Below are 12,013 nucleotides of genomic sequence, written 5' to 3' on the forward strand. Positions count from 1 at the left end.
CAGTCAGGGGAATTAATGAGCCGGAGACCCGCCGTGGCTGGAATCGAACCCTGGTCCCTGGCCAGAGCTTTGCATCAAGGTCTGCCTGCTCTAACCATTGAGCCACACTTCTCCACTTATTACACAGAGCTTATGTTTGGGGGGCGACAAGTGATGCAAATTTATTTATGCGATTTTATATAACGCGGACTTTACCCGAAGGTGTCAGAGCGCTTCACAATAGGAAAAGTAATGATACATGAGGAGAAAATTACAAGTGAACAAATTACAAAAGCAAACGTTAAGTTACATGAATCAAAAGTGACAATAGTGAGCAACCAAAATACATGAGGTAGCAGTCGGTACATTACAGGAGAAAAAAGTGATATGTGTGCAGGTTACAAAAGCGTACAAAGTACAAGTAGAAGTATAATACTGCAATAAATGGCAGACACTCCAGCACAAGAACAAACGTTACGTAGGCAATGGTGGCACTTGAGCAAGTATCTAAAAGCAAAAAATAAAACAAAAATAAAAAAAATGTGAGAGGTAACATACAGTGTGTTACAAGAGAAAAGTGACGTGTGCAAGTTACAAAAGGGTACCATACACAGGTACAAGGATAATACTGCAATAAATGGTAAACACTCAAACTGCCAGAAGGCACTGCCATAGTCATGGACAATAGAATTTTCAATAATGGGAAGAGACCCTAATTTAATAGACTGCTGTGGAAACCGGGGATAGGCTTAAAGCCTCTGGTGCAAGGCAACCACCTGCCATTTCTAACAAGGACAATCCGTAGTTTCAGCCTATTGTCCGTTGTTACTCGTGTAGAGCGTGACATTAGTCTATAAATAATGTCAGCACTTCCGGCATTCACGACAGCCAATCCCACGGCTAGACATATTCGGGGAGTAGGCGGGCTGCGTAATCTTTAAAATAACCTAGGATTGGAGCATCGTTGGCACCTTCACCAATCCTAGCGTGCTGCACAGGCTCCTCGGGCGCTGATTGGCTGCGGAGTCCGCACGTGCCCCTTTGGTGTACAAAACACTTTATTCCGAGCCGTCCCCGGTCTCCGCCAGTGGGCGGGCGCCACGCAGCGTGGAGCGGGCCGGGCCTGGCTGGTGGAGGACCCACGGTGAGTCAGTCACGGGCGGGGGGTCCAAGCCGCGAGATGACAGACCGTCTCGGTCCAGCTGTAGCCGCCCACAGGGGTGAGGGGGAACAGGGCTGCGGCTGACAGCTGCCCTACGACCCCAGCTGTCTACACTGGTGCCCAGGGAGTGGAGCACAGGCCTATTGGGGGACTGACATCAGACTGCGGGCGCAACTCTGTAAGTCGTGTGGTATCTGCAAGATTATTGCAGTATGATACCTCTCTATTATCTGAAGGAATTCCTTCCATTATAGGAAATTCTGTTCTCCATGACTATAGAAGTGCCTTCCCAATGTGTTTTTTGGGTTTGAGAGCCTGCCATTTATTGCAGTATTAAACCTCTACTTGTATTGTGTACTCCTTTGTAATATGCACACGTCACTTTCCCTCTTGTAATGTATCGTTTGCCACCTCTTGTATTTTGTTTGCTTTTGATACATGCACAATTGCCACCATTGCCTCATGTAATGTAACGTTTGTTCTTGTGTTCTTAGTATCTGCCATTTAGTGCATTTTTATACCTCTGCTTGTGCTTTGTACGCTTTTGTAACATACAGACGTCACTTTTTTCCCTCTTGTAAAGTATCGTTTGCTACCTCTTGTATTTGGTTTGCTCTCCATACATGCATAATTGTCACTATTGCTTATGTAACGTTTGCTTTTGGAACATACTGACTTGTAATTTTTCCTCATATTTCACTACTGTTCCTATTGTGAAGCGCTCTGACACCTTTGGGTAAAGTCCGCGCTATATAAAAATGCATAAAATAAATTTATAAAAATAAATTATTCCACTTGTATGTCACCGATTAGATGGCACCATAGGGGTAATTTGCAACTACCTTCCCCCTCGCCTGGCTTTTAGGCTGAGCAGGGCAGTTCTCCTTCTGCTTGGCAGTCATGCACCAGGCTACACTGTTAACATTTGGAAATAGTATATTATTTATCCTTCATGTGTTTGCAATTTTTATATTAAAAATTGATTTTTGCATGGAATATAATACTTAGATTCGGACCCTCTTCCAGTTTCCTGCTTTGCCGTACATTTAATGTTAAGGTTGTTGAACAGTTAAATATTTTGATGATGTTTTAAGTACATATTTTGTCTATTTTGGGTGGATAACTATTTTAAGCTGTTTTCTGACTTAAACTGAGAAATGGTGTAAATGATAGTACTGCAGTGATCTGATTATTGTAAAAGTCTAGCTTATAATGTTTGTTTGTGATGAACCATTTTTTTTTTTAATTACAAAATCGGGTAAAGAGTACGCATTTTAATGTAGAGGGAGGGATTCTGTAAGATCTTGTAATAGATATGTCACTTAGCAGTAGACTAATATGGGGAGAGAGAGTTTGGGAGGGTAAGTGAAGAGGGATCCAGAGACAGTGACTGAATTAGTGAAAACAGTTTATTAACCACTTGCATGCTAATGACAAGGTGAACTCGTCATGAGGCACAATGAATTTGTGCTCATGACAAGGTCAACTCGTCATGTATAATGGGGAACATAAATCTGTAGCACAGGAGGGGAAAACCCCTTAGCAGCCAAGTGGTTAAAACGTTAAAATATAGAGCTCTTGGCTTGATGGAAATCTGAAATTGGGAAGATGCTCCCACTGACTAGATGGATTTCACACCTGGACAAACGCCCGTAATCCCTGACTAGCTTGGCTAGATCCATCAGTTCATAGGTACTCTCAAACATTTTACCATGGGCCAAGTGAGTTTGGACTGTAATGTGACTGAGGGTTGCATTTATGCCAGCAGGGTGGCGGTCTTTGGGCGGGTGGTATGGTGAGTATAGGGGAAGCAAAGCGTTTACTTCTAGTGGCAGAATCGCCCAATGTGAAACCAGTAAACCTGGTATTCATCACAGCATCCCCACTTTACCAAAATGTGTGATCCTAGGCAATTGTTTTATTTCACTTTCCTCCTTTTTCTTCATCATAACATTGAAGAGGAGCTCGAAATACATAACTTCAGCATGTGCGTTGTACAAAATCTTCTCCTGTGTTTTGATGTTATTAAACTATAATGTTCGTGTGTAATAGAAACCCCCGCTGCCCTAAGAGTGCAAATAACATAGCCTGTTAGTTCACTATTGGCATAGTTGTTAGTGGGGGGAATAAATGCTTCTACATTCATATTTGAAAACTCTCTGAAAAAAATACTTCTCAATGTTCTGATATCTGATGTACTAAGGTGAAATGGTTCTGCATGTTAATGAAATGCACATTGTTTGAATTTTAAGAGACCGTATCATATTTGACACTTTTGCTGCACGATGGCTTTGATAATGAAGGTGTTATTAAATTTAAATGGTGCATGACAACCTAGTTACTTCCTTTCTTTAACTTTAATTAACCTTTAAATATAGGCTTGCCTGTTTATTTAACATATTTTTAGTGTTTGTGCTGAGTCAAGTGAACAGCAGCCCAGTGCTGATGTTGATCAGGGGGTTGCATGTAATGGTCAAGAGGGCCACATGCGGCCCCGGGCCATTCTTTGGGTATCACTGAACTAGTTCCTCAGTGATTGTAGATTTCGTAATATATATGCTACAAGCTTTCCTTGCTTAACCTTCCTAGAGAAGATTTAATACAACTTTTGTGAATTTCACTCATTTGTGTATTGTAGACAACTTCCCTTGTGTAATATCCCAAAAGGGTAATCCTTACGTGTAAATGCCTGGTGTTACAAGTGCTTTCTCACTGCACTCCATACTGTTAAAGATGCAGTTCATATACCCAAAGCACATTTGTTGTGGCACACTACAGACAAAAATATGTTTTGTGATGTTTTTGGAGATTAATTTATTTCTTTGAAAGAAAAGTATATTTACTACACAGGACAATTTATTAAAAAAAAAAATTAAAAAATTACTTTTTTGTGCTGGGTCTATTTTTGTCTGAGATTTGGAATAGAGCTTAGTGGTTTGTTCATTTGGTGAGCGCATGCTTTGTAAACTAACTGATCAATTCTATTCCCTTCTTCTACTGTTTCATGAGTTGATTTCGAAGTTTATTTTGTACAATGCATAACATGCTTCATACATGAAGAGGTACTGTAGTATTCTCTGCATCCCATTCTTCAAACTCGCATTGATGCCTCGAATCTGTACATCCACACAGATATAAGCAATGGACCAGGGTGCACCCCAACATAATGATGTAAATGGGTAAGCTCATGCATCCGATCACATTCCCTACACAAAGCCTTAACAAGATGTGTGTCCACTATGCAGTTTAATCATTTAAAAGATAATGTCTGTTTACACTAAACATTCAAACCACTATCCAATAATTGACATCTAAAGAGTAAATCTCTGCTTTATATATGTTTCTTTAAGTTCCAAAACCTACTAACACACTTACTTGAGTGGTAACTAATACCTATGATTGAGTCCCCCAGAATCATTTCAGCTTCCTCACTCATACGTCCGCCCATCAAGAATGCCACATAAGTATTTAAAATAAGCGGTCGACTTAGTGGTTTCTTGCCACTGCAGAGTACAGCACTGGCACTTGTTATGTCTCATTAATCAGCCACTCATTCACACAACGAATATGTTCCCATGGAATCACAACAGAACTGGTATGGATTGGCTGTTATTTGTTCTGTCACGCACACTCTGCATTCGTTTTTGAGTAACTGACTATATTATAAGCCATCCACTGTTGTTTCTGACACCTGTTTATTTTCCTGTTAGGTGTAGCACATTATGAGCTATACACTGAACATTCCACATGTACAACACTACTTATGTTTATCTGCTGCTATGCTACAAATATCACCAATTAAGCATGCACTATAAACCAATAAAAACACATACAGACCTTTACCCCACATACATCCACTATTCCTAGTCGGCTATCGTCGGACATCCTACAGGTATCCCGCCAATCAGCACTTAGTACAGAAAATATTTCCAAGTACACTTATAGTTTGCCTTTCCCAAACAGAGCAAGTTAGACAGAATCCAGACACACTCCTATGCGAACCACAGCTCCACAGCCATGTAGTTGGCAGTGCTGCAACTGAACAGCAGTCCCCCCAACACACCAACATAGATCATAAAACCATCTCCTAATTTCTGTAATCCTGGTTAGCAATGCACGTCTTGAAGGTCTGCACAGGCCATTGAATGGACAAGTGGAAATTCATCTCAACAAAAAACATGATTAAGTCCTTTGCACAGCCACTTGTAACGTGAAGCGCTGTAAAGATTTGTATGTATTCAAAGGTTTCCGTTGTAAGATGTCTCCCTCTTCCAGTAGAGTACACATGATAATTTGCTGTGATTATTGAATGCTTTCCTCATTAGTGAAGCAGTATTGTCTCTGTAGTGGTGTTGTGCTGACTGCTAGCCTGTCCTCTGTGTGCGTTTACAGTTGTGCCCAGAGTTGGCTGGTGATATTTTCTGTTTTTCCATTATACTTTTTACTTGGCCTGCCACTAACGGTCTTGTCCGTCATTTTTTCGCATTGGCTCTTCGTCGCCGCCCCCTTTTTAAAAAAATAATTTGCCTATCATTTGGAGTCAAGTGCTAGGCTGCTCTTGGCCTGTTATCCTTTGCCTGTTGTGGTGCATGCTAGTCTGTTATGTCCTGTCTGCTTTGCCAGTTATGACTGTACTGTGTCTTCCAGACAAATTACGATGCAGCCATATGCTTGACTGCTGCTAGTTAAGCCTTGTTTATCCATTACAAGTCCATGTGTCCTGATGGCAGGATGTTGAAAGCCAGGCAGGGTTTCAAATTGCACCAGCCACATTTATTTTCTAAAATTAGACAAAGAGTTTCAAAACGGGGAATGACGACGAATTTTTACGAGTTTTCCCTGTGTTCTCCTTATATGAGCATATCAGCTGCACCACGTTACAATAGGGCTCTCTGGTCTGGAGAGGGCCTTTAAGGTAAAACTTTCCGTTTGTGATACATACTTTCTTTTCAGGAATTAGCTATTACACAAAAAATAACCGACTTTTTAAATGCAAATGTTTAGGTATCTGGGATCTTTGAAGTGAGAATTAATAGTGTATGCCTTAACACATATTTCGCTTCAAAATTGCAGAATAAGGGGCCGAATACCCTTTCTTCGGGGTCTTGTTATATGTAGACCTGCAATGTGCTCTTCAGTTAGTGCTGTGATCCCTTTCTCTAGAAGACGTGTGCATGCCACATGTATGTGTTGGTTTTACCTGCACATTTGTCTGTAGCACTACATGTTCCCTTGCAGCCATCTCAGTGTTACAGTGCTGACCTGCTCCCTCACACCCCCCTCCTGTTTGGGCCTTATGATGTCTCTTAGGAGCCGTGCGCTGCACAAGCCCGTTCCCTGGCACTCCTTCCGTGTCTTATCTTAGTGAGATGTCACTAGCTCGCTGGTTCCCCTTTAAAGAGCCCTAGCACCGCAACCCTTATTGTTCGCCGCTTCCTGCCGAGCGTTTCCTCTTGCGAGGCACTTCCTACCCAAATCTTTCCATTTGTAACTTCTGCTGCAGAAGGGGGTTGGGCGGGGTCACTCCATGAAGGAACCGCAGTGTGCCAGATGGCCTGTGCTGATAGCATTTGCAGCCCAGAAAGGCCATCTGGCCTCTGCCCACAGCCCGGACAGCGTTTCTGTGCCCCGACCTCCGCGGGGACCACGGGCGCTTCCTAAAGACATGATACTGTGGCCCAGGAGGGATGCTGGGCTGAGATGCGGTTTAAGTTCGGTTGCCAGGAGGCAAGGGCGGTGGTGCCGCAGCACCGAGACCAGGAAGGAGCCTTCAGCTGTCGGTGTGTGAGTAATCGCCGTGGTGGGAACGCACCGCCGGTGACCCTGATGTTTTAGGTGCGTTCAGTCTTCATTGCATCTGCCGGCAAGAATGAACTGCATTCCTGGGCCGGGCATGTTAGCACAACGGGCCCGCTGTCCGCTGCACATTCTTTAGCTTTCTAATATCGATTCCTGCCCCCTGCGTGCCTCGCGCTCTCTCTTCTAAGAGGAAAACAATCTGTGGATTGTAGTAATCATTATATATAACAGAGATGCGTCATAACTGTAGGTTTGCAATTCTCAATATTCGCCCGTAGTGAAATTTGTTGGGTTAAGTTAGCCTAGGCCCATGTTTTCCCGTATTGCAAGATACATTTCACTACGAGATAAATTCACTCTAATCAAATCCACCTTAGTACAAAAATGTGTGCAGACGTGATCTTTCCAAGTTTCTTTTCGGCTGTTTTCGACGTATTCAGAATTTTTTAATGCAAGTTTCGTTTTTGCAACATGTGTTGCTGCAGTAGACACGGTTTTCGTGTACATGCGGCAAAACATAAAATGGTTATCAGCACATAATTATCCGCGGAATTTCATGGAAGTTATGCAAAAAGGTTAACTTTTTTATTTTTTTTGTGTTTGTTCCACAACGAGATGTATGTGTTAGTCACGTTTTGAAAGGAAGGTCTTCATTAAAAGTCTGCCATAAGAATGTAATCAGGGTAGCAAAAACACCACAATTATATTAACCGGCATTTCCTTTACACAACATAACTTTTTTGATAACGTGGTGCCTGAAGAGGTAGACTGCATAAGTAGAGTGTTTTTATTAGGTTTAGTTGCTAGATTTTTCTGAGTTAATTTTGACGGGATACAGGACCAGTGATTGTCCAAGTGCTTGTAGATCTCATTACATGGGAGTTGGTGGGGCTGGACCAACATAATATAAGTTTTGCTAATCTTGCTTCTGTTTTTCTCTGCAGCGCTCTCCCAGCTTCATGATGTTGGAAGAGCGTAAACCATAGTCTGGGTGGAAACTTATCTGCAGACATGACCACCCATGAAACTACACGGCCTGCTGCTGGAACGAACAGGGAGTCAGCTGAGCCAGAGATGGCGCGGAAGTTCCTGGATTCCTTTCTGCACGAGTTCCCAAGCCCACTGGGACCAGAGGACCCTCTCCCTGTGAGCCACACGACCAAAATGCTGAGCAGTGCGGAAGTGGAAGGGGAAGTGATTGAGATGGCACTGAAGCTGCTGGGTAGTAGGTAAGACATGGCACACCCATGAAGATGGAGGACCGCTTAGACTACTTTTTGTCGACTTTGGGTGAACATTCTGACTTCAGCTGAAGTTGGATTATTTACTTGTTTGTAAAGGGCAGGGCTGGTACAGTGTGTTCAAGCTAGTGGGCTACCATATTTCTGGCTGTCCTGTTTTTTCTGCATGACTGTATGGAGTAGATTGGTTCTGCGGTAAAACCTGAGTAACTACTAAGTTGATAAGAGTGCAACGAATATATATATATTGGCCTTTATATTTCCATTTCTGTTCTTTGCCACACAACTCTCAGCAGCTTTGACTAAGACTACTTCTCCAGATTTGCTGCAAATGCTTACCCGATTGGTAAAATGTTGCTGCAAATTAAATTCAGTGGGATGGATGTGTATATTTTATAAATGGGCTTGTGGAAAAGTAACTGGGCTGGTACTAAACCTGTTCAAGGATGCTGTACTGTAATAGACTTGGCTAAAGAAAAAAGGATTTCAACAAATGTTGGTGAATGGGATAAAGTGAGGCAAACATATTAATGCTGTAAACTATGGGTTATAACTATGAGTTTGAAGGGAGAGATGCGTGGTAGTGACCAACGGTCATTCCGGAGCAAAACAGCACACCACCAGTGGGCTTTTTGTAGATGCAGCAAAAGATTATAAGTTAAAGAGTTCACCAACTTGAAGCAAAATGTCTCCAGAGTGAATGATGCAAGTTGCAGCAATGATAAGAAAGGCTATTGGGATAACTGTGAGAAGTTGGCCTGGTATATGATGTCCACTATTCTAGTGGGCACCTTGCACCAGTCCAAACAACCCTTATGGTGATGGTTGTATAGTCAACCTTATAGACCAGCTATCCTAGTGGTAGCATGGACAAAGCAGTCTTAAGCTAAAACTTCAGAGAGCATGTGAAGCCAGCTGTTTTACCAATAATAATCCCTTGAATATCAACTGAAAGGACACCACACAAGGTATATATAAAAAATATATGTATTTATTACTAACACAACCCATCTGGACTCTTTATGAGGTCAGAGTTCGAGATACAGCACAAGTTACTCAATAAGCATACTATAAGTTGCACAAATACAATTCTGCCCTAGGGGCCTCATGAACCATATACTAAATAAGTGGTATAAGGACCACTTCAGGAAAGGTGAGTAGGCCTAGGGCCTAGGATATCGCTGGGGCTACACTGAACAACCAAGGGTTTGGAAGTAGGAGGCCCACAGTAAGCGTGTGCAGTGTCTAAACACACACGCGAGTTACCATAGAGTTTCAATGGGAACGTAAAAGTTACAAAGTAGTAGATTTCGGACACTTCCGGCTGGACTACGAGAAAACCCTGTTAAACTAGGACACTTGGATAGTTAATACCCACGGGAGCACCGGAGTACTCGACTTACCTCACCCAGGGAAGCCGGCTGCATAGGTGTTCTTTTGTGTCGGGTTTCGTCGTTGTTTCCTATGGAGAGCTGCAAGAAAGTGCTGCAGGCGACCAGGAGAAAAGTGTCTGGGTGGATCGGAGTCGAGAAGAATCTGAAAGCAGAGGGGACAGAGTCTGGGTCACTAGCCAGTGACTAGGAAGGAACCAGGCGATGTCGAGATGCAATCAGGTGAAAAGGTGAAGCTTGTCTCTGCAGCCACGAGGACCAGGAGGTGGCGTCGATGACGAGCTGGAGTCGAGCTGTCCCATGACGGATCTAGCTGTTGGCGGTGTCGGTATCCGGTTTGGACCCAACAAACCTTGGCAAATGCAATCCACGCGGGATGGGAAGATTGGCTTCAGTTCAGACCAGCAAGGTCTGAGGAGCTTCTCCTTCGCAGGGAAGCTGGAGCAAGCCCGGAGCAACAAGGCAAGCGGTGTAGTTTCACAAAGATGTCTTCAGAGGGCTTACTAGCCAACGGGCTAGCAACCGCGAAGACGCGTCGAGCTGAAATGCAGGCGCAGGCCCCATGCGGAACTCCTGGAGTGTGGAGGGCTGAGCTTCGGTGCAAATGCTGCTCGGGTCTGGGGCTTTTCAAACCCCAAAGCACAACTTCGAGGGTACCTCAGAAGCTGCACAGGTAGCAAAAAGCAGGTAGTTCAGGATGTCCGGTCCCACGTCTCTCGTGTTCGCCACGGATCTCAGCTTTGCTGTGGATGTGGGTCGGAGTCCGAGAAGTCTGGAAGTCCAGTTCCTGCGTCGCTAAGTCTTCGGGTTACGGCTGGAGTGTCGACAAAGCAAACCGGCAAGTTACTGTTGGTGCCTGTTTGCACAGGGTGGTCACTCCTTGACCACAAGGGAGATGTCTTCAGTCTTCCAGTTGACGTGGAACGTCCAAGAGTTTCGTTTCAGAGTTTCTTTCCAGGATAATCTAATGTCTCTAGACACAGCTCCTATCTTTATACTAAACTAAGGGGCTGGATTACCTGCTAGGTCCCTCCTATGGGTGGAACGTGAGAAGGGGGTGGTTACACCCCTTTCGCTTTGTCCAGTTTCGCGCTGGGGCTGGAGTGCCCCAGCAACTGGTTTGAACCGGGCTATGCATGGAGCACCTTGTGTGCCCCAAGCAGTGTCTGGAAAAGCATCTTTCCATTGAACCCACCCTGCCCCAACCAATCCACTACAGGCTGTCTGGGGAGGTGCTAGCACCTCCTTCGACAGGAAACCTATTGTCCAGGACTCCCCTGCCGGAGTTTCGTCCAGCAGCAGGCTCTGTTTAACTTTAACCGGGTAAAGCAGTAACTACATGTCTTCTCCCACTAGAAGAGTGGAATGCTACCCCTGTCACCAGAACTGGCGGGGGGGGGGGGGGGGGTCTGTAGTATTCTAAAGAAAGTGTTTGACACCTTACACGACATGTTTTGATAAAGCCAAACGAAAGTTAGCATTAACCGCGAGGATTATAATGCACTTAAGAGTATTTGGTATGGCTATATCATAGAACAGCTATAAGGACATGGTTCCGAAAGCTGCAGACAGGCTCAGCTCATGCTAGGGCACCCTCTCACATAAAACCAAACACTCTGCCTTCAGGATTGTCAAGGCCTGCCATAGGAGTGACTTATAGGTTTATATGTGTCTATAAATAAGGGTAGATATAGGAATACTATACCTAAGCAAGGGGTGATTACACGACCTTGCCCAAGTGGAGTGATCAGCCTGTGGTGACAGTTTGGATGGCCAGCCAGGGGTGACATAATTCATGCTGCAGCCCTGGGTAGGCCTTGGATGCACCTATGCCCTGGGTACCTATGGTACACTATACAGGGCTCACAGAGGTGACCCAATCCCAATTAGGTATGTACTTAAAGTACATGGAGTCCATTTTACAGAGAGAGCAGATAGCCTGGGGTCTTGAATAGCAGGATCCCAGGCCAACTAAGTCAAAAACCAGCTAAACACTAGGTAACACATGGGGGTAACCATATAGTCAGATATCCACCTTCCTACAATAATCACACAATAGGACTTTAATGTAAAAGGGGCTGATCCTTTGCATTCTTCACACCCCTTAACTAGGCTGCCTGAGTTTATTTTTGCTCTTGCCTAGTCAGGACTAGAAAAATCATAAAAATGTTACTAGACCTACATGTCTAGTAACTTGAATATTCTACTTGGCCTAACTGTAATGTACCTTAACCATAAACTGGTCTCAATATGTAATCCTAGGCAAGTATTTTGTTTCTTTGCACAGCATATCGCGTTTCGATTTAATACATAAAGAGCCAGCTTCCTACAGCCACCAACTGGATGAACAACAGCTGCCTGAAGCTCAACACGGACAAGCTCGAGGAACTGATTTTCGGAAACAAAAACTTCCCATGGGACACATCCTGATGGCCCTCAGA

At 44.0% G+C, this 12,013-nt stretch overlaps 1 protein-coding gene across 4 annotated transcripts in view; it reads left to right on the forward strand.

The window, feature by feature from the left end:
* The first annotated feature begins 1,034 nt into the window (after positions 1-1,034).
* PPM1F (protein phosphatase, Mg2+/Mn2+ dependent 1F) overlaps positions 1,035-12,013 on the forward strand; it is a 170,291-nt gene continuing 159,312 nt past the window's right edge. The window contains exons 1-2 of one of the 4 annotated variants that reach the window (XM_078667881.1): positions 1,035-1,123; positions 7,885-8,169. In XM_078667881.1, the coding sequence (XP_078524007.1) occupies positions 7,952-8,169 (218 nt within the window). In that variant the 5' untranslated portion in view covers positions 1,035-1,123; positions 7,885-7,951. Of the gene's footprint in view, positions 1,124-1,186; positions 1,320-6,657; positions 6,926-7,884; positions 8,170-12,013 lie in introns of those variants that run through there. The other 3 variants (XM_078667884.1, XM_078667882.1, XM_078667883.1) reach the window with 3 other exon arrangements.

The sequence above is a fragment of the Lissotriton helveticus genome, chromosome 11, assembly GCF_964261635.1.
Source record: "Lissotriton helveticus chromosome 11, aLisHel1.1, whole genome shotgun sequence".
NCBI lineage: Eukaryota > Metazoa > Chordata > Amphibia > Caudata > Salamandridae > Lissotriton > Lissotriton helveticus.